The 22,746-nt window shown below is 36.3% G+C and overlaps 3 protein-coding genes and 1 long non-coding RNA gene across 6 annotated transcripts in view; 2 read left to right on the top strand and 2 right to left on the bottom strand.

Moving 5' to 3' along the window:
- Window positions 1–81: 81 nt before the first annotated feature.
- On the top strand, window positions 82–1,783 carry LOC115241164 (protein CWC15 homolog B). Its single transcript, XM_029816784.1, has 3 exons — window positions 82–358; window positions 578–881; window positions 1,412–1,783. Exons 1-3 carry the CDS (start codon window positions 228–230, stop codon window positions 1,652–1,654), a joined length of 678 nt encoding a protein of 225 aa, XP_029672644.1. The 5' UTR covers window positions 82–227; the 3' UTR covers window positions 1,655–1,783.
- A 3,221-nt stretch (window positions 1,784–5,004) lies between these two features.
- LOC115241592 (protein 60A) lies at window positions 5,005–18,492 on the top strand. Its single transcript, XM_029817417.1, has 6 exons — window positions 5,005–7,034; window positions 10,288–10,474; window positions 13,347–13,501; window positions 16,816–17,004; window positions 17,152–17,228; window positions 17,428–18,492. Exons 1-6 carry the CDS (start codon window positions 6,629–6,631, stop codon window positions 17,686–17,688), a joined length of 1,275 nt encoding a protein of 424 aa, XP_029673277.1. The 5' UTR covers window positions 5,005–6,628; the 3' UTR covers window positions 17,689–18,492.
- On the bottom strand, window positions 10,490–15,902 carry LOC115241599. The gene is made up of 4 exons (XR_003884925.1): window positions 14,517–15,902; window positions 13,982–14,256; window positions 13,704–13,886; window positions 10,490–10,954 (listed from the first exon to the last, which is right to left on the bottom strand). It is a non-coding gene; the product is annotated as an uncharacterized LOC115241599 (long non-coding RNA).
- LOC115241577 overlaps window positions 17,549–22,746 on the bottom strand; it is a 17,800-nt gene continuing 12,602 nt past the window's right edge. Inside the window, exons 8-11 of one of the 3 annotated variants that reach the window (XM_029817395.1) lie at window positions 20,153–20,349; window positions 19,751–19,867; window positions 18,899–19,089; window positions 17,549–17,640 (exon numbers count right to left, since the gene is read on the bottom strand). In XM_029817395.1, coding sequence (XP_029673255.1) covers window positions 19,759–19,867; window positions 20,153–20,349 — 306 coding nt within the window. In that variant the 3' untranslated portion in view covers window positions 17,549–17,640; window positions 18,899–19,089; window positions 19,751–19,758. Of the gene's footprint in view, window positions 17,641–18,898; window positions 19,868–20,152; window positions 20,350–22,746 lie in introns of all 3 variants that reach the window. The other 2 variants (XM_029817402.1, XM_029817384.1) reach the window with 2 other exon arrangements.

Genomic DNA, 22,746 nt, shown 5'->3' with positions numbered 1-22,746 from the left:
ACGCGGCCCCGCCGGAAAACAATTGAGGGCATCACCCGCGACCTATTGTGTGTGTGACAATCGATTAAGATCGCCAACAACTCCCGTCGGCCATCACGCTATTCCCGTCGCCCCCGTTGCGCAGAGGACGGTACCAACGATCGCGTCAGTAGCTCACATCTGATCGCAGGTTGCGTCGAGTGTTGTGTCGGAATCGCAGTTTTATTCGAACGTTATCGTGCAAAAATATGACAACGGCGGCGAGGCCGACTTTCGAGCCTGCCCGGGGAGGGCAAGGTCGAGGCGAGAAGGACTTGAGCGCAATTTCCAAACAATATAGCAGCAGAGATTTGCCATCGCACACGAAGCTCAAGTACAGGTAAACGGGAGGGGCGGGGGTTAATCATAAGTTTAGCATAAGTCTTCGGAAATCTGCAATTTGTATAAATATTAGTAATAAATAAATATTAGTTGTATATTAATACACGGAAACGTGTAGAATCTTTACGCAGTTGCTCGTGTTAACAGATAATATTTTCAGGTTAGATTACAAGAATTTTCCTTTTTTTTCTGTATTTACAATATTTCTCTTTTGCAGAGAATACGGACAGGGAACGGTCGAAGAGCTGCGAAATCGTGACTTCAGGAAAGAATTAGAGGAAAAGGAACGAGTGGAAAAGGACAAAGGATCAAGCCGTCGTGCCATTGAACCTTCCAGAGAATCAACTACATCCAGTGCGAAAAGACAGAAACTAGATCAAGTTCCTGCGGCTAGCTTAGATGCAGACGATCCACTTGATGACGATGAATCAGATTCTGATAGTGATGAAGACGACATTAATGAGCTCATGGCTCAGCTCAATAAAATTAAGAAGGAACGAGCAGAGGAACAAGCTAAAAAAGTATAGAAAATCTGTGCTACTATAAATTAAACATCTTGCAAAATCTATCAAGAGTAAAAAAACGCAAACAATCTTAAAAGTTGAAATATATGAATCCTTAGAGTGATAAATTGGTTATTTTATAAATATCTTACACTTCCTGAGAAGATGCAGAAAAGAAACTTATAGCAGATCAATCAATTCAGATGTACAATTCGATGAAATACTGTAGTTAAACCACAGTAAGCCTAAAGAAAGAGTCTGATAGACTTATTCTGTAACTTTAAATGCATGCGTTAAAAATTACAGAATAGAATTCCTGCAGAAATAAATACATAGTTTGTTATATATAGCAATTTTTGAACGATTGCAGGAAGTGTAGAGATATGTAAAGATATGTAAAAAAAATGACCAAAAGTAATAGTCTTATGAATAGATGTTTGCTGAGTCTGGTAATAACGTAACATATTTTGACTTACTAGCTTCATTCCTTTATTCACATTCATATTTTCATCAAAGAATAAAGAAACGTATTGTTTTAAATTTTGCAGGAGATGGAGAAGCGGCAAGAAGAAGAAAGGATACGCATGGAAAATATTCTTTCTGGAAATCCTTTGTTAAATTATTCGTCACAAAGTGGAAGAGTGGATATGAAGGTACGAAGACGATGGGATGACGATGTTGTCTTCAAAAATTGTGCGCGTTCCGAACCTAAGAAGAAACACGATATTTTCATCAATGATTCTCTGCGAAGCGAATTCCACCGCAAATTTATGGAGAAGTATGTTAAATAATTCAGTATATTAATCAGTATTAACATTGTACATAGGTTTTTTAATGCATATTATATTGAATAAAAGCACATTTCTTCTCATCTTCCACATTATATTATTGATTCTAGACAATAAAGAACAAAAAAATTATTATTCAATTAAATTATTTGTGCGCAATTCCCCATTATTGATACTATAATACAAAGTGACTGCCAGAGAGATTAATTTCAATATATATACATAGACATTAAATAATTATTCAATTAAAACAACAGATTTAGTCTGATGTATCTTTAGCTTCTTATTGTCATTATCTACAACTCGAAATATAATTGCATATATAGAGATTATAAAACGGCTATTCTGCTGTCTTCTGTATTTCTTAGATAAAAAGACATTTTAAATATTTATAGGATCTTTTTTTTCTTTTTTACTTTACTGTGACCATATACAAATGCCAAACTATAAAATCTTTTATTCTACTTATATTTCATTTTACATATATGTGACAAAAAATATTTGTAAAGAAAATAATTTTAACAAAATTTATTGATGAAAGATTAATGTGTTATCTAAATAAAATATTCCAATTATAATTAATGTGTTGGTTCTATTCCATCAGATCCCTTGTTTTCTACAAAACATAAATTGATTTGTTCATTCCACGGATAAACGCTTGAAAGGAAACAATTTGCGGGGGTGCGGTCTTTCGCTTCCGTAGATCTTTCGGTAATTGTCTAGAACCCGTACACATGGTACATATATAGTTAATAATGAGCAATATATTCTTGGCGATTCATCTGCATGAATGCCATCTTCTCAATCCGTAAAGTTTTGTATCTCTCAACTGTGGATTCCTGCCAATCTCTACCCTCTCCTTTCTCCGCGCCACTCCGACATTTCGTTCCTGATTCGTATCAGCGATCCGTATGCTTCAAGTTATGTGTGGTATGCATGTGTATGTGGTGTGTGTATGTCGGTAGCGATCCGGTCTCGGACTCTCGGACAGTGCGCAACGAATCGCGCGCTGGGTCAAGTATAACCGGTCCCACAGGAGCCCTACGGGGCCTGTGGCAGCAGGCAGTCTACCGGTGCAGCTGGTTATCGCCAGTAGACTTCTTGGCACCGACTTGACATCGACATGGCCAACCGACTTAACGCACCCAGTCAGTCGTCGTCCCACAAAGAGGCAACGGAACTCGAGAGGAGCGTATCTGAATTAACATAGATCGATGATAGAAGATTTCATTTAGCGAAACTAATGTCAATTTCCAATCGCCGAGAGAAATCGGCAGTTGAATCTAAAAATATTCGAATATAAATTTCTTTTGTGCTCTAATTCCATTTTCTATTTCCTTTGGTTCCCTCGATAACGTTTAGAAAATCTATTTCCTCGATAAAAATGCGTTCATATTTTCAAGTAAATTCCCATGTATATTTGTTGATAACGTCGTTAGGATATGTTCCACTAAAAAATTTAAAAAGATCTGAAAATGGAAATTTACAGTGACAGCAAAATATTAAAACTAAAAGCGAAAAGATTATTTTTATCTTTTTAATACGGCGTTTATACAATATATAAGATCAACTTTAATTTTAATTAACAAAAAAAAATTAACATTAATTTTGTAGCTACATATTTTCCAAAAAAAAAACCATTATAAATAAAATATTCTATACTTTGCATTATTCTACATGTAATGTGGTTAAGTTAAGATATAGAAAAGTTTTAAGAAAATTTTCTACATATTTTTCCGATGACTACCTTTTTCTGTGACCGAGCCATCAAGAATTCAAGACATTTTTATCTACTCATATTTCTGTATCTTATGTGCATGTTTTTACATATTTGTACAGGATAATTAGCAGGATACGTACGTTGATTGGATCGAAAATCATTTTCAAGTCAATTTTCGAAATAACTAAAAATGTATTAGTATTCCCACAAATATAGAAAGTGTAAGCATTTCCATATTTATCTGTCGCAATCACATGTGTAACCAGTTCTTTTCGATGCAGAACATTTAAAAATTTGATTAAGCAAAAGATTTGCATAAGATTGAAAAATAAAAATTAAAAACTGTCAAGCTTTAATTACGTAATCGTTTATCTCATCAAAACTTGTATTAGAGACTTTACCTCTGTCTTTCAAACAATCTTATTATAATTTCGAAAAGAACCTTTCTCTTCTGAAATCACACGACACCAGATATATATCGCGAATAAAATTAATTCATAAAAGTTTGAATGAAAGAAAGACTTTTTGGAAAGATGACACGAATGTACACGAATTTGTTTTTAAAGAATAATTCCATTTAATTGATTTTCGAATAGATCTAAAAGAATTAGTAAAGTTTCGATATGTATTTTTATTCACACACCGCTCATATATCGCCTTCATTTGATATTTGCGGCTTGAATTCACTTTCACCACACACAGGCCACTAATCAGTTACATATTCTGTTCCTTTTACATTTTATGGAATATAAATGGCTATGTATACAAATGTATGCATAACGTTTACTAAATTACGCAAAAATTATATTTATCTAAATATACCGATAGTGTCGATCAGAAAGAAAAAGAGAGAGAGAATCAAGTAATTACAAGTTCATTGTTATTCTGATTTAATATAATAATCTTAAAAGAAATGCGCTAATAAAATGGTCATCTTCAAAGAAGTATTTCATAAAATTACCATCATTTCATAAGTGATTTTTTTAAATCACTTGACACCTCGAGATCGACTGTCTTTATTGTTGTATCTTATTAAATGTAAATAAGAATACGATCTCTAAGCTAAAGAAATATTAGTTACCTACATAGAGGAATCTTTTTACAGCCTCTCACATGGGCCGCCATCGCGTCCTCTAGTCCCGGTCCACGATACCACCTCGTTAAAGAGAGTCGAGTTATCGGCGACCAGTCCTGGTTGCCAATATTAACCGCCTACTCGTTCGTCAGGGGCGGTCCTACCTCTAGGATCCAGGAACGTGCAAATAATGAGTCACAAATTCGCTTCATCTTCTGCTGCGCTTCAGAAGTCGAGATGACCCTGTAAATTTTTTATAATTTTAACATCTCACATATAAGCTCAGGGATATTGATTTGTCAAAAGTTTTAGTAAGCATTTAGTAAGTATATTCCATACTTGACATGGATTATCTTTAATAAGCATCATAAAATTTCAGTTATTACTTCAATTTTTCGACACTATTACAGCTGACGATGCTGGAGAATATTTAAATAAACGTATAAAATTAAATTGATAACGAAGAAACCTCGACTCTTCTATTTCGCAAGATATTACAACTCGTGCGCGCGCGTGTCTTCTTTCTCTTTTAAATGTTATTCTGTTTTAAAGATTATGGATGCTGTTAAATAGAGCTTACGCTCTAATTTGGAGTGTAAATTGTTATAAAACAGCGTCAAATGACAATGAGGCCATACGTTTGCGTGTCGTAAACGAAGAAAAACAGAATGGCGAGCGCTCGGAGAGAGAAAAGATAGACGTTGGCGGTCGAGCGGCGGGAGTGGGGCCGATCAGGCCCCACGGTACGGGCCTGGGAGGCGGTGAGCTCGCTGAGAGACGACTCGGGACGACGACTGGCATGGGCCAGACAAACAGACTGCCACTGGCATCGCGAGAGTCGCCAGGAGTCATCCACGGTGACCTATAGTCATTCACAGTCCATCGACGACGAGCGTTCGCGTTGGTTCCTATTATAATCTGTTGATAGACGCATCTCGCAAGATCATTCGATATGATTTTAGAAATACATACTGCTGATCGAAGAGCACAACTGTCCTTTATCACGGATAATCGGTTCTGATCCTGGTTTGTCATTTCTGCAATCCTGCGCTAGTACGGTGATAAAGAGTGTCGGAGAAGTATCCTGAAGTACTATAGAAGAAATAAGAATATATACTTCGCCGAGACGAGCAGGCAAAGTGACCGATCGTTTTGCGATCACCAGTCATCACGAACTGGCTCGCTTCTTTCGGGAAGATCAACAGGGTGATATGCGCGGATAGATTGACATGTTGTGTTTTCATCGCGAGTGAAGAAAGAGATGAGCGAGATCAAAACGTTGAAGGATAGAGTTTGTGACAGTCATTTCTGGTATAATGTAAGAGTATCGTAAGAGCGAAAATGCCGGGCTGATCAACAGAAAAGACGCAATGCACCGTAAATTTCTGATCTCTGTCATCGAAGTCGTCAAATCCCGATACAGTTGTATCAATGCAGAATATTTGATACGCGTCGACGAAAACGACGATCGTGATAATCGTTTTCTTCAAAATTTTTGTGGTACCAGCGGAAGGCGAAATAGCGGAACGAGTCGCAGTATGAGATCATTAAGTCACTAAGGACACTCAAAGACGAAAAATTGCTGATTGTGGTTGTCCGCGAGCGCGCACGCAATGTCCATGTTCCTGACAACGAAACCGCAATACGCGCAGTCGATCAAGATCACCGTTATTCAAGAATCTCGATTGCCAACTCGCGATCGAATAATTAAGCCCTCAAAGATTGTAAGTTGTTTAGACTGAGATTCTTGGAACGAACAGCTACTATAAGTTACCGAACATTTTTAATTTGGTGATTCTTGAATCGTTCGTTTCAGGCACTCGTTCAGGCGCTCTAAATAGTTGTAGAACTTTTCATAACTGATAGCTGAAAAAAACGCACGTGTTTTACACAGTGAAAGAATTATAGGATTTATAAAATAAAATAAAGATCAGAAACTTTTCTTTTGTGAATAAATGCGTGAAAGAAAGCGAAGAGAAGAAACAGAGAAAGAAATTACAAGACAAGGAAAAGGAGAGAAGTTGAAGAAATCTGTTCAGTGATTAGACGCGCGAGTCGAAGCAACTCTTGAATCTTGAAAAGAAGATAGTAGACAAGAGGACGGACAGAAAATCGAGAGAAAAGATAAAAAGGAAAAATCTTGCGATTAAACAGACCTCGGCCTCTCTTCAACGTCGTCAACATGTCAGTCCGGCCTCTTTCCATTCTGTTGTTCCTCACAACAATCCTCGGCGATCTCATCAGCATCGGTAGCACCGAAAGGATGAGCGGTCTGTACGTGGACAACGGTTTCGACCAGACGGTGGTCCATCGTGTAGTCACCCAGCGTGAAAAACGTGAGTTGGAGCATGAGTTTCTGAATCTGCTGGGGCTCCCGGATCGTCCGCGAAACACTATCGGCAACCCTCCCCAGGTCAAGAGATCGGCGCCCAAGTTTCTGCTGGACATTTACGAGAATACTCTCGGCGAGGACGAGGAAGAGAAACATGCGACGCATCATCATCGCAAGGTTGGGGAGTTCGACCTCACTGGCCAGGATCTAAAGGCGATCGATCAGAGCGACGTTATCATGACCTTCGCGGCACACAGTAAGTGATTCCGAATCGAATTTTAGAAGTCTACTGAAAAGAATAGATATTAATACAAAGTATTTTAAAGAAATAGATAGATCCTTCGATTAATTCCGACTTTTCCAGTTGATTAAAATCACAAAACATCAATCGAGTTTCTTAATCATAGACGAAAGAGACAAAAATTTTCTCGTGCATTAGACTTTTAAGAAATGAATATTTAGCCAATTTCATCAATACTTAATTTTGAAGCACAGAACATATAAATACAAACATATCAATTTGAATTTCAGAAGGTTGCAAAAAAGTCATATCAGATTTTTACTAATTAGAAAACAAAATCCAATGCCAGATTCATCGAAAAATCTATGCTTAAAAGTTCTATCGCAGAGGATACATTTACCTCGCAAATAAAGTGATACCTTCCTCGCGTTCATTCACCCGCCGACATTCGCATCACGAGTTCAAATACGCAGTGATTTATTTGACGCGTGACATCTTTGTGCTGTTTCGGAAAAGAAGTAATTAGCTGATATATTGCTGATGAGAATATAAATATATGTTGCATAAAATAACGCACAAAAACATAAAAAATAGAAAAAGTTTTGAATCGTTTTCCTTTTAAAATCAGTCTTAAAAATAATCTTACACAGGAAATAAATCAATTTAATTAATCGTCTAAAAAAATTTTTTTTTACTTGATATACTCAAGCATCTTCTCACAATTTTCGAATTCCTCGTGGTATTAAGCATTTTCGAAAATATTTTCCCGAGAAAAGTGAGAATCCTTTAAAGAGAAATCGATAAGATTAAAGAAACAAGAATACTTTTCCGCGTACGTTCTTGAGGGATGAGGTCACGAGGAGGATAAGAAACACACGTTCTCGACAATAATCGACAAATGTAAAATTTATAGGATTATATTATCGCTATCTATTTAACAATTTTGCGATTAAATCAAAATTCCACACAACTTTCGATAAAAATTTAAAATAAAATCTCTATCTTTCCTTTTCTTTTTTTTTTTTTTTTTTTTCCAGTTCTCTGCCGCCGCCGTTAGAACGCGAACGAGCGTTCGTCAATTATGAGAATTATTCGCGACGGACCATATTAGATTTGTATCTCTCGTATGTCTGGCGGATATAAACAGGCCGATTTTATTTTATTATTTAAAAAAAAATCTTTTTTTTTCCTTTTTTTTTTTTTTTTTTTTTTTTTTCTATTCATGACGCAGATCATGGTATGAATGGTACAAGGAATCGATTTGAAACATCAAACGAGATATATTTCGCGAGAATGAGATAAGAAGAGAGAAAAGGAAAGAGGAAGAGGGAACATCAGATTCCTCGGAAACCCGTTACTGCCTCCTCTTCCTCCTCCTCCCTTTCTCCTTTCCGTTCGTATGTCTGGTTTTCTATTTCGCTGTCGTCCTCACGTCGGTGAGAAACATTCTAGACTATTCGACGGGAAATGCGGCATGCATATAAATCCGATAGTAGCTATAATAAGTCGCAAATCGTTGCGTACAGACAAGTATAGAGAGAGATAGGGGGACAGAAGCATAGGGATGCAGAGGAACCGAAAAACAGGGACGGGTAGGATTAATTCAGATACACACGCGCTCGCCATAGGCCGTATATCTTATGTACAAAGTTTCTCCTCGTCCCCCTACCATCGTGGGATACCCCCCTGGGAAAGACGAGTCAATAAGTATCTCTTTCTTTCTCTCTCTCTCTCTCTCTCTTTGCTCGCGCGAAGCCACGGGCAGGTTAAAATGTCTCAACTTGGGGGCCCGAACTCGTCCCACGTCCTTTTGCTCCCTTTTCCCACTTCCCTCCCGTACAATCTTCCTCCTTCGCGCGGACAGCGGGACGGCCGACTGCCCGAAGGGAGAATGGCATGGCTACGAATTATGAAGATTAGAACGCTGGATCCTGGAGATGGATGGATCCGCAGCGGAATTAAATGTAACGGATCTGATCGGGAGAGAGGAGTATGCCAATGTCCATATGAGAATAGTTCGCTCCCTTTTTTATTCATTCATGATGCGCACATATGTTTATCAGAGTACCGTGTCATTCTAGTTTTTTAACAGAAAAAAACGATTCATGTATCAAAATCATGTGTCGAATTGAGTGATGGCAAATATTTACGCTTTCAAAGAATTTATCATCTCGGGAATTAAAAGGACGTTCGTGAAACTTTATTCTACCCCCTTCCTCTCTCTCTCTCTCTCTTTCTCTCTCTGTGCCTTACTGTCTGTACATATATGAAAACACATACATACATGTAAGGAGATGCGGAGGGGGAGGCGCTGGGAAGGTACAGCGCGGCGGCACAGCGTAAAAAACAAAAACGCACGGCTCGCCACAGAACGTTCCAAGACGGTCCCAAAAGCTATTTGGGACCACCCCGAGAGTCGAGGAGGCCCCGGCAATCTGGTACCGTTGGAATGCGACCGTCGGAACGAAAAAACAAAACAAATTTTTATGTCCTCCCCCTCCCTCTCATTCTCCTCTCGCGTCCCTCTTCGAATCTCGCCGCCCACTTCAGTAGAGGCATTAGGCATTACTTAGAGGCCTCCCCTTCCCGGCATCAAGTCTACCGCGAAGGAAGGGTACTTCTCTCTTACTACCTTTCCTTTGCTCGTAGGACGGCGGCTGCTTTGGCGGAAAGAAAGAGGTCGATTTCACGCTGCGAATTGTCCACGATTCATTTCTAAGGGCCTCCTCGGAGAGTTCAAGTGGGCTCACCAAGGGTCCCATTATCGACCGGTGCTCCTTTCATGCAGGTTTCGTTTCGCGATAACGAATATCTCCAAATATGTTATCTTCTCGTCGGGAAGAGAGCCTAATTACCGTTCCATTGTAAATCTAGAGATTTTCGTAAAGTGGTTTGACCAAACTCTGAGTCACAGATTTCAAGGTTGAGTCGCATCGATAAGAATAGCCATTTACAACCCTAAAAATAGTTTGCATTAGTAGAATTCCGAAAACGATGGAAATATATGTATATATACATTTTCGAAATCTTGACCAAGACAATAATAAACGTATAGAATTTTCTCGAGATGTCGCAATGTTGTAGTCACATATCAAACATATAATACTGTCATAAATATACATTTTAATATAGTGTATAAATTTTAAAATCTTGTAGTTCAATAAGATTTATGATTCTGAAATCAAATGTACGAATGGTGCGAGCTTTTGTTACATGATTATTATTGTTAGCGCTCCTGAACTGATCGTAGACTTGTAATTTAAAATAGATCATCATGTCCCCGGGGTGAGGCATGAACGTGGAAAGAGGCTTTGGTTCGACGTGTCCGAAGTACCACCTCGAGAACACATAATTGGCGCTGAACTCAGGCTGTACCGCGGACCGGACGTCAAGGGTCGCAAGAATCATGGATCTCACACGATCACTGTGTATCGAGTATTGAAGACCGGGAATGGGTAAGACATATTCTCTATATATTTATTCCATAATAATTATCTGGAATTTTATGTTATTCTAATCTAGGATGTATATGGGAAAAATTAAGGAAATATTAGAGAACGCAATATATTGAAATTCAAATTTTAAAAAGCTTGCAAAGGCTTGAACATTTTCACATTATGAATAATAAAGCATAAAAGAAAAATTGTATTTGTCGTTCGCTCGCTTTTGTGCCAAGGACGCCTGGGTTAGACCAATTTCATATTCCTTCGGGCATCCTTCGCGCTTTTTGACATCGTCATCGTACCCCTAATTAGAAGGTCCTTAATCCCCTTCGCCGAAAAAGTCCCAAGTATTTGTTCTACCTGCAGAAGGAGAATATTCCGGACGTCCTCTTTCATCTTCGACTTCTCTATCCTGTCTCTTTCTGTATCTTTCTCATTCGGAAGACGAGTGACATTTGGACGTTCATTCAATTTTCCTTCTTAGTATCGTATCTGGAAAATATAATTACGTTTAGAAGTTTAGAGGAAATTATTTGTGTAAGAACGATATACAAAGAACGGATAATCGGTAGATAACTGCCGAAAGTATATCGTGATTCAAAGATGATGGACGGTAGCCACAGGACCACCGGCGGGCGCCATCCCATTCGGATGGGAACTGAATCGTAAAAAGGAAAGCGTGGTGAGTTAATCCAAGAGGGCAAACCTCCTCTACGCCGGCGGTAAATGGCGACGGTCTGTCTAGAGACGCTTCATCTAATAGACGTACTGCTCCGTCACACAAATCGTGAATCATGAAACAATCCATCACCGTTAACGGCCGTCGTCGTAACTCTTCTTAACGCTTGTAAATGTTAGAGTACACTTTTAAGTATTCTTTTATATTAATTTCAATGGATATCCGCAATCGTCTCTGCATTGCATTTTTTAGAAATCTAATTGCCTTTCAAATTCGTTAAAAAATTAATTTTTATAATCAATTTCAATAATACTTCTTCTTTGAGATTCTGATAGCCAACATTTGCTGAGTAGTCATATGAATTTAACGATCATCTGCTTACTTGATGTATATAATCGGCTTCACTAGATTCTTATACAAAAGATTCATAATGTATCATTTATAACTACGAGGGAATAGCCATTATTGTGCTCTATTATCTATTCAATATCCTGTCGTTTCGCAGTTTCGGCCACCTAGTAAGCTGCTCAGCTTTTCAGCCTTTTGATTTACTATGAGGAATTGTAGAGTGACAGCCGACGGCACGTCTCGCTTTGTCTTTCTTTCTCCCTCCCCGAGAGTTTTGGTGGCATTACGACCTGAGCCTGACCGATATACTGAGCCCCGACAGGAAACACTATTCCGTAAATTGAGGTAAATTAGCCGTGGAGACGGGCTAACAGGCTCTCTTCGTGTTCTCCGTCTCCTCCGCCTACGCAGTTGCGTTCAGAGGCTGCGTCTCTCTCTCTCTCTCTCTCTCTCTTTTTCTCTCTCCTCCTCTTACCCTTTTCGCCGGCTGTTTCGGCTCTTTCCATCAAAGTCAAACTATGCGTGACGCATCCTCCACCTCCTCCTTTTCCTCCTCCTGCCTCTTCTTCGTCGCGAGACAAGTTGGCGACTCGTTGCTTTCGTAATAAGATCTCTTCGCGGTACATCATTATGTTACGGAATTCCAATGATAAACGTTCTTCTTGAACTGAGAGAAGTTACATTTGAAATTAAAATGGCGAGATACCAATCTCTTGTAGATGAAGATTGAAACAAAGTTTCTAAAGAATTTCAAAAATCTCTAAAGCTTTTAAAATTTATAGCGCGTGAAATTTATTAGATTTAATTTCATGCAATGAAATAATAATAATATAGTATCTAAATTATTTATACGAATAAATAATATAGACAATTGTTTTGCAGAATTGAATGTCAATTGATCCCATTTTCTATTACAATAAAAATTTCGTCTTGTTTTTCGAGAAAAAAGATTGCTTGGGCATTCAATCTGGATTCATCAAAGTAATAAATCGAATTCACATTCAATCTTTATATTTGATTAAATGAGAAATCATCGAAAAGCTCGGCTTTAAAGAAAACGCGCAGTTCGTTCAATCACGATAATCGATCCGCAGAAAAGCGATAAAAGCTAGATGCTGCGAAGATCATTTGCTTAATGAACAATGATCGGCGTGTGTTTCTTTACTGAGTCCTTATTGATGCGAGGCACGCGCGAGGCTTCGTGATTAATTAGAAATTACAATCCAGAGAATCACGACAAAGCATCTTCGTGCCGAGATACATTATGCGTAATGATCTCGGTATGCTGTTGAGAACACAATATTAGTATGTACATGCACATACACATCTTATTGATTGATACAAAACAAGAATACCTGTCATTGCACTGTAATTAATAAGTTTGTATGATATTCACATTTTCATGTAATATAATCGTTTGAAATCTGAATTAAGATTTAAATAAAAATATATATGTGTCGTGACACAACAAGTTATCTTACAAATGTATTTGATTTATTTAACTAAGGGATTCCTCTATGTACATAAATATTTTATATTCGAGGATGCACAGAGTTTTTCACAAGCATTCATTTTTATTTTGATAATACAACTAGTTTTCATCCAAATTCGATATTTTTAGACCAAACTTTAAAGAGTACACATGTAACTTTTTAATATTAAATTTTAAATAGTCCGTAATATTACCCCGATATCAAATTCTGCGAATTAATTTAATAGTATAGATTGGAAAATTAATATGATAATTACATTATACGCATGATAAAAGAATCTATATTTATCTTTACATCGTTTAGAGTGCAAATCCAGATATGTAATAATCATATATAGAATATATGATTTATTTTAATATTTCAGGACTCGAGAATTACAATATGTCGATGCCATAAATATAACGACCAGCCAGCAGGGTTGGCAGACATTGAACATCACCGAAGCTCTCGATCATTGGGTGAACAACCCCGATGGAAATCGAGGACTATATCTCTCTGTGCATCCCGCCGATCGTTTAGGTGAGTAGTGCATTTATTCATAATTGCATATTATCTTATTATTTTCATCTTGACAAAAACTACAAGGCATTTATTATAAAATTCGAAATAGCGAGCTGTATTCTCCACTTATATCGGATAAGTTGTTACTAATAACGTAATGCGATATTTCTAAAAAAGAGAACGTTCCCGCATTAAGAGTTTTAAAGAAGTATTACTTCACCTTTATGGATGAGAGTCTCCTCCTATTAACTGTGTTTCCGTTCAAACTTCTCAGCCCGACTTCTTGGGAATAGCGCGCTAAATATAGAACGACTTGATGTAAACACGTACCATGTTTATCGAGATTGGATCGCAAGTAAAGCGCGAATTCGAGTTTTAACTCTTACGTTATTTGGAAATGTACCTGCTTTCAAACATGAGAAAAAAAAATATAACAAATAAAACAATATTAATCAATCCTTCAGGCATTAAAGATTAAAGGCCATCTGTATTACGTACGATATTTAACGTAGCTTTGAAATAAATAGTTTATTTGGAGAAGTAATTTTTAACGGAGTATATCCTTAACGATCATGAATTCGTGTCTCTCTTCAATGTTACACCTGTTCAGCGCTCTCACTGCCATACTTTTGTTCTGCTTAGCTCGTATGCGTGACATGAAAGATTAGTAGCTTAACAACGCCTCTGTTGAATCTTGAATATCTTCCTGGTCGTCTTGGGTATTTGATATCGTTGATGTTTAATTATCGTTTTATCTTAGTGAATCCTTGATGCTGCAAATTTTTCACCGATTTAAAAGTTTTTGTCATAGAAAAAGACTGACACTATATATAATACAGCCAATTTATTTTATACAGCCGAAATTTATTTTATGCAAATTTGCATAAAATAAATTTCGAAATATTAGACATTTGTTTACATAATTTTTTAATAGAAGTCAAATTGTTATTGAATCTTTGTTTCCAACATTTTCCTCTCGATATCATTATATTTTCTCTATATACTTCATAACGCAATTTATCTTATATCTTACAATTAGATGCAAAAAAGCGCAAATGTTCTGTCGCTTTTAAAATTATTCCCTTGAATAAGTTTGCTTGATCATGTTCGCGATTCACTCGCACACTTTGTTACTATTCGGGATACATCGTCTCTACGATGGCTTCCCACACTGACGAGATATATTCACGAATGCGAGATGTACTCGCGTTGAATTCAAGAGGACGGGCAATCTTAAATAGGAAAAGAAAGAGAAAGAAAATAAAATAAGATACACAAAGAGGCAGAGATTGGGTTCGATTTTTCGGCCATTGAATCTCTCTGCGCGAGGACAGTTGAAAGATCGATAAGAGAGTTACACCTGTTTATTAGATTATCGAAATGAAAAATCTGATTGATCCCATAATACAAATGTAATGGTTTTTGTAGAAGAGATTGATTGTTTAGCTATAACGTGAAAGTATGTTTAAATATTGGATGTTTTTGTAACTCATTTTGTACCAAAATTGTTCTATTTTGTTGTCAAATATTTAGAGATCTTTATATTCGACTCGGCAAAGAATACGGTCTTTTATTCAAATAAAAAATATTTACAGTTTGATTTGTTAAATTCTGATAACGTGTATTTAAAAAAAAAAAAAAAACAATTGTAGTAAAAATGGCAATATGATAAATAACATCGAATATATTAATGATTCAAGTGTATACAAACTGCACTTGCGAGTATGTGCATTTGTATGCGCGTTTATGGATAAGTGTGTGCATGTATACGTATGCGGTTTGTTGTTTGCCGCGCCTAGATTATTTCATTACTTGCTTCTCTCTCTCTCAACTGGCTGCTTTCCTCTTTCCTCTTGTCTCACTCTTCAGAACGCGCAACCGGTTTACCTTTGATCGTTCAATATAAAACGCAAGATCAGAGAGTCACATGCCTCTCACGAATCTTTACGCCTGATTCCTGCCTCTTTCTCTCTCTTTCCTATCGCGTGTTTCTCTCGCGAGAAACTCCAAGGATACATTGCCTATATCTAAATATAAGCTAATCCGAAATATAAACTGACAATAATCACATGTTTATACTTCTTGACTCTAATATAGTTTCTTCGAGTCCGTGGTGACAATTTCAATAAGATTATTAGAAAACAATCTTAATTGTCAAAAATTGTATTGTCTATCGGAAATTGTTCCGGGACTATACAAGAGCATACATTTAATACGATCATTCATTCCTCGGCCAATTGCTAAGGCCTTCTAGCCGTATATGCCAGCCGGCCATGAATGGGAAAAGATGATAAAAATTACTTGAACTTGAATGCACTTGAATGCGCGATCTCTCGCGATGTCTCTCCCGTCCACTCCGAGAATCCCGTCGGTGCATTCCTCAGGCGTGCAAAGTGCAACAACTGCGGCGGCAGGATTCCTGCCGGTCAATTTACTAGCTTTCTCGGACTCGCGGTGCGCATGCTGTACCACCGGCGATAGTAGATATCCCCGATCATTTGCATACGATGGTTTGCCGCAACCAAGCATTTAGCGCCGAGAAATCATCGATTTACACAGCATCTAAAATTATCGAACAAATACACAATATTATATAAAAAAATATTAGCTTCTTTCTCTCTCTCTCAAGATTTTATTCGCAGCAAAGTGGGAGGGGAGATATCAATAGATAATTAAAAGAGAAAGCACAATTTTCTAACGATAGGCTTATTAGATGTTATAAAATTATTATTTAAGGAACGATAAATATGTGTTTCAATAAATAATTGATCCAAAAATACTTCAAATATTGTAATCCTGGAATTTTCCAAAGTAATTAAGACGATTGGAACGTTGGCGCGTTCAAAGTGAATGTCTAAGATAGGCCAGCTGTGTGACTTTGCGCCGAGATTCTTGATTCTTAAGCGTTCAATATTCATGAAGGTTGACTATTAATAATCCCAAGAGAGACGCATTCTAATAAACATACATTTATCCAATACATTCTACTTACGGAGGCGATTCCATGTAAAGAAATATGTAAACAGGAGTTCTGTTTTCGCGTCGCAAAAGCGCATGGCGATTCTAATGTGTCAAGAGTAACGATACTTCGATAAAAATACCGATATTTCTACCGCTTCTTTGTATAGCATATTTCTCCTTTTTCTTTTATATATTATTTCTTTCTCCTTTTATGTTATTTTATGACTATATTTTCCGAATTCTCTTTGCGTGCGCTATACTTTTATTCCAAATATATTCCCAGAATAAATTATCACACACATACTATTATAACTAGCATCATATAAGTATGTTATCCATTCGCTTCTTCAATCAATATATCGTATGTACAGTGCATGAAGTAAGACCGGAAGATATTGGGATCGTAGAGTTTCGGGGTGATCCTGATAAACAACCCTTCATGGTGGGTTATTTCAAGAGTTCGGGCATAAGGGAATCCAAAATCCGTCAGAAACGCGATGCCAGGAGGAAGAAGAAAAGCGAATCCACTAGTTGGGATTACCGGACCAATCCTTACACTGGTATGTATATACTGTGTACAAAGTTATAATCTCGACTCAATCGAAATATACGTAAAATTGATTAGAAAATCTTTTTCGCTATGTCAAAACCTAGTGAAATTTATAAATTGATGAAATATTTGTATTGACGAAAGGATATTTTTTTAGATACTGGTGCGACATATTACTCGCGAACATGCAGGATCCAAACATTGTACGTCAGTTTTCGTGATTTGCAGTGGCAGGTGAGTGGAATTAATCAGTATATCTTGTAGCTTCCGGTCCTTCGCCGCAGCCGCAATATGTTGGATTACGATCAGAAAAACAAAAGATCAGATAATTATTTATCGTCTTTACATCCGACATGGCTGCGACGAGAAACCTTAAATAACGCACGCTATGCACTTTATTCCTTACGATTTCTTCCCAACATTTGTCTCACAGGATTGGATTATCGCGCCAGATGGATACGATGCGTACTACTGCAGCGGGGATTGCAACTTTCCGTTAAACGCTCACATGAACGCGACCAACCACGCGATAGTCCAGACACTGGTGCATCTAGTGAGCCCGGGCAAAGTGCCCAAGCCCTGCTGTGCGCCCACTAAGCTCTCGGCCATCTCGGTACTGTACTTCCTGGATGAAAGCAACGTCATTCTAAAAAAATACAAGAATATGGTCGTCAAGAGTTGTGGCTGTCATTAAATTGTCCTCACGATACTTCTCGATTAGTTTCCGAGTTCTGTTGTTGGAACTGGAATCTCGGCAAGTCTAAAAGCTAACAAATTTAGCAGAAGGCAAAAGAAACATGTTTTACCTCCCCTATACTTTATGTATTAAATAAAAAATTGACAAATATTATAGCGCAGCATTTTTGTGTGACAGCTCTGAAGCGACACAAGACACAAATTATTTCTATCTATAAATTTAATCCAATTTATTATGCTGTTCAACTATTTTATATATATTGGATTTCGGTAATATAAAAGAAATTATTCATTTAAGGATTAATGTGTAGATTGATCACATCAATCAGACAAGCTGTCAACAAGATAAAACATAGTTAACCGAATAATAAAATTTTTTGCGCGATATCGTATCAATAATGGCATCGCTGGTTTCCTTGCAATGTATTACAAAAAAGAATGTATTCAGATAAAATATTTGCGTAAAAGAAAGAGTTGTCTGGCGAATCAACTTAATTCGTAGTGAAGAATCATATTTTCTCGGTCGCGTATTATAAATGGATCCATGATTACCAAATAGTTTTTTTATTTATAGTGTAGGTGCGTAGATGTATATTTAAAAATGATGACATAAATTATTAATAATGAAACTTGTTAGCGCGTATATTAGTTATACAAGCATGTATAAAACCAGACAGTTATTACATGTTCATGTTAGGTTGTAAGTTCTGTATATCATCATTGTAAATATACCTTTGTATATACTTTCTACTGAATATTATATACGCATAATGAATATAAATAAATAATAAATAAATTCTAATTTACAAATATTTACTCTATCAAATACACATGAAGTTTTTCTATTAATTTGTCAGTTTCATAAATACATATTGTTACACAATGTCAGAGCACAAACAGTAGCCAAAATCTAAATTTTCTCAGTCTTTCAATAAAATCAAAATAAAGTTTAATGAATTTATAAGGTTTCTAAAACGCAATAGATTATTATAAATAACGGTATATGTGAAATTTACATTAAAGTTTTCTTGATATTTTATTAAAATTATTCTTATAACTTTTTATTATTCTTATAATTTTTTTACTTATTCTTATTACATTGGCACAATGTCAAGTTTCTAATAGCTAACTATAATACAAAAAGTAATAAAACTTTTCTTACCCACTAGCATTTACAAAAGTGTATATAAAAATCAATTAATATTTACCTTCAAACTGAGCAATTTGCGAGTCTTTATAACTAATTCTCTACCAATTATCCATAATACTAACATCACATCTTTAATCGATTTGATTCCTCAGGAGTAAAAGTTGCATATTATTCTTTCGCATAAGGGAACCTTCCTTAGATAAAGATATGTATATGTCGAATATAAATGTACTACACATTATAGAAAATCTATAAAAAAACAAATTAATAAAGTGTCATTAGATTACAAGTATTGATTGTATTTTTTATGTTTTGGTAACTAAATAGCAGACAATCATTTAAAATAATTGTCAACAAATGTTAAAAAAGAAAATATCTATGGAATAAAACCTGAGAAATTAATTATAATTTATTATCAGTATGATTGACTCAAATCTTGCAATTCATACTCTTTTAAAGAGGTACATACATATCTTGCTCTTGCCTTTATTATATTCTTATGTCTATGGCTTTCGGATATTATATGAATAGGTAAGAGTTACACTATTGTGTAACCTTCATTGGTAGGTTATATACTTTGTTAAATATAGGCTGTGTTTCAAAATTCACTGCCAGTACTGAAAATCTATAATTCATGTAACATATATTATAGATTTCCAGTACTAACATTAGCAAACAACAGTAGCAACATTACGATATCATATGTATCTTACAGACATATCTTAAAAATCACAAAACTTAAGTTGCCATTCATTATCCCTTGTAAATTTAAGTTCTTTGATTTTAGTTATTTTAATCACAACCTTCGATTTATGATCGTTAGAAGTTACAATATCACAGTTGCGATGTTACAAATGCAATATTATAACCAAAACAGTTGTTGATATATTGGTGTGTCAACTTAACATACATTTATATCTATACTTGTAAATATTTATTTACGTTATCTCTTAGCCCTCTTCTGTGCTTATCATTGGCAAGTAGCACAAGTTGGACCTGACTATATCCCTCTCGCATATTAACCAATCTAAAAATACAATATTTATTTGAAATTTACTTTGCATTAGTAATTTGAAGATATCACGTATTTTATCACACAGGATCAATAATAATATGTATCTCAGAATTAGTAAAGCAAAAATAATTCAACAATGCCTGAAAGTGTACAGGCACGAAGAAATAGTGAAAAACAAAAATTTTTCTCATAAGTAATGCCAAATACAAACACGTCAATATAAAAAATATAAATGTCATAAAAATTTTTTTTTAGATATATTTTTCAAAGTTTACATATTTATATATTTGTATTTACCTATTTCTCTCCTGTTGTTGTATAGATAATCTGTCACCTTTCTGTAGATATGTAGTTATACTCGTATAACATGATACTTCCGCTGCTGTACTAACAGAAGCGATGGCACATGTAATGAGCTTTTGTTTCATTGACGAACCCTCAGAATTTAACAACACCCAATAAGAATGATTTATCGATTTTCCAAAATAAAAAATCTATAAATGTGATATCTTTTTATGCATAAATGAAAACAGAGAAATGTCTAAACATATCAGGTCTACCGGAAAGTTCTGTCCGTTTTTGGAATAAAACAAAATACAAATTTTTATTACCGTCAATAAACTTTATTAAATAATGTAATTGCCATTATTATTAATGATTTCTTGCCAGCGTGAGGGCAATTTGTATATCCCATTTTCGAAAAATGTTTTATCTTTTGATACGAAAAATTGAACCAGTGCTTGTTTCATATCTTCTTCATTTTTGAATTTTTTGACTCTCAAAAAATTTTGTAAGGACAAAAACAAATGATAGTCGGAGGGTGCTAAGTCCGGGGAATATGGTGGATGCGACAGAATTTCCCAGCCTAGTTCTGCAATTTTTTGACGAGTCCCCAAAGCAGCATGTGGCCTGGCATTATCATGATGCAGTATGATGATGTTCTTCCTATTGAACATCGCCGACCTCTTTTCTTGGACTGCTGTATTTAAATTATCAAGTTGCTGACAATACTTCTCCGAATAATGGCAATTACATTATTTAATAAAGTTTATTGACGGTAATAAAAATTTGTATTTTGTTTTATTCCAAAAACGGACAGAACTTTCCGGTAGACCCGATATATTATAATATCGTATATTTAGAAAAATCCCAGAAAACTTACAGTTAACCAATATCGCGATAAAATTTACAATGTGTATTTTGAGCACATCTTTCCATCATTACTCTTAAATATAGCCGTGGCGAATCCTCCCTGCAACTGCACGATCATTAAGCATGTTATCTCGCAGAGAGAACGAATCTGAAATGTAATTTTAAAACGGCGCATCAGCGTGATTATGTATGGCAGTTCTCGGTCGTTATTTTTAAACGTAATCGTTTCTGCCGGGATCAACGGGCGCGAGAGAGGGAATAAACGAACGATCTCTCCGCTTCCCTCCCTTCTTCGCCGACCACTCTCGAGCGCATATCTCGCTCTGACCTTTATCGTCCTTCGCTTTACGAAATAATCCTGCGCGCGGGAGGATTAATCGCCTCCACCTTCGATCTCCCTTCTCGCATCTCGAAGATAGATCTCGATCGGTCGGCGAGCGCGTATGTACAAGCGAGAAAGCGAGCAAAGTGCACATTCACAGGCCCGTCTCTTGCACGTTGCAATATCGCGTCGTGCGCGCAGAACGTGTTTCTAGGTCTAATGTCGATGTAGCACCTGAGGCGCGCGAGAGTGCAGGGAAGGAAGGTCGACGAGAGGAAACGAGAAGAGAGGAGGAGGAGGGGAAACGAAGACGCGTCGGCTTTCTCGACTCACGTCGCACGATTAACCCTCTCGAGACTCCCGGAGACAATGGCTCGTGTATCCACCTCACTGCTCGTCTTGTAGCTCTGAATTTACCAGTCCCGGAGAGGCTCTCTTTCCCGCGATAGCGACGTGTCAAGTAACAATTACCGATCACAAAGGCGGCACCGACGCGGTTAAATTCATTATACACACGATGCTGGATTATTATTCGCGCACGTCTATCGAATATACAAGTGCATAATTGGAACAATAATGAAAATAATGATAATCGAAATAATTGTAAATGTGATAACGTAAGACCTACAATTATGTTTGATTTTACAATAGTAAATATGTAAGAAACATTTATTCTTTTGTGCGAATGAGTTCTTACATTTGTTTCGAAACATTAGGAATGAGAAAAAGATGAAATTATTTGTATGAGATATTATTTTTTATTACCGTATTTAAAAAGGCGCGCCGCTCCAGTTGCAGGTAAACGCTAGCTAATTTTATAAAAATTCCAATTCAATCTTTTCACGCGCAAGCAACTCTTGCGATTTTCTTTATTTATTTTTTAATAGGTATGCGCACACACATACGTGCTGTACTTTATATTCCATTCGCGTGGGAATAAGGCCGTTCACGAGATTGAACCCAGACTCGGAATATTTGCTTTTGCGAACTGGAAGACTTTGACTCAGTAAGATGGGAGTATTGCGTATACAATGCGTATACAATGCGTCCTTAGGATTCCGCAACCATCGACGTGGAACGCAATCATCTTGTTCAGTATAGAATTCTGATATCAAAGATATCGAAGATTGCGATGTGTAGATTGGAATCTTTTCAACGACTCCGCTCTTCGATTTTCGCTATTTTCTTGTTATTGTCTTTTTCCCACATTTGCCGTTTATCATTTATTTATTATGGATGTTACACACTGGAGTTTTATTTTATTTTATTTTTTATATATTGTATATTATCGCTTAAATAATAAAATTGCAAATATAAATATTGAAGATCGCTATAGAACAATTATAGGATTTCTTCATTTTTAAATTAATATTAAAGAAATAATAAGGTATTCTATAAATCTTAAAAAAAAAAAAAA

This window comes from Formica exsecta, unplaced genomic scaffold (assembly GCF_003651465.1).
Source record: "Formica exsecta isolate Colony F162 unplaced genomic scaffold, ASM365146v1 scaffold120, whole genome shotgun sequence".
In the NCBI taxonomy this organism is placed as follows: domain Eukaryota; kingdom Metazoa; phylum Arthropoda; class Insecta; order Hymenoptera; family Formicidae; genus Formica; species Formica exsecta.
Note: the sequence above shows the minus strand (reverse complement) of the source record. Positions and strands in the feature narration are given on the sequence as shown.

What these genes read in the sequence shown, in the direction of transcription:
- LOC115241164 (XM_029816784.1), top strand. Translation starts at nt 228, where the DNA reads ATGACAACGGCGGCGAGGCCGACTTTCGAGCCTGCCCGGGGAGGGCAA. An exon ending in CACACGAAGCTCAAGTACAG is followed by an intron (nt 359 to 577) that starts GTAAACGGGAGG and finishes TCTCTTTTGCAG; the next exon opens with AGAATACGGACAGGGAACGG. An exon ending in CAGAGGAACAAGCTAAAAAA is followed by an intron (nt 882 to 1,411) that starts GTATAGAAAATC and finishes TAAATTTTGCAG; the next exon opens with GAGATGGAGAAGCGGCAAGA.
- LOC115241592 (XM_029817417.1), top strand. Translation starts at nt 6,629, where the DNA reads ATGTCAGTCCGGCCTCTTTCCATTCTGTTGTTCCTCACAACAATCCTC. An exon ending in CATGACCTTCGCGGCACACA is followed by an intron (nt 7,035 to 10,287) that starts GTAAGTGATTCC and finishes AATTTAAAATAG; the next exon opens with ATCATCATGTCCCCGGGGTG. An exon ending in GTATTGAAGACCGGGAATGG is followed by an intron (nt 10,475 to 13,346) that starts GTAAGACATATT and finishes TTAATATTTCAG; the next exon opens with GACTCGAGAATTACAATATG.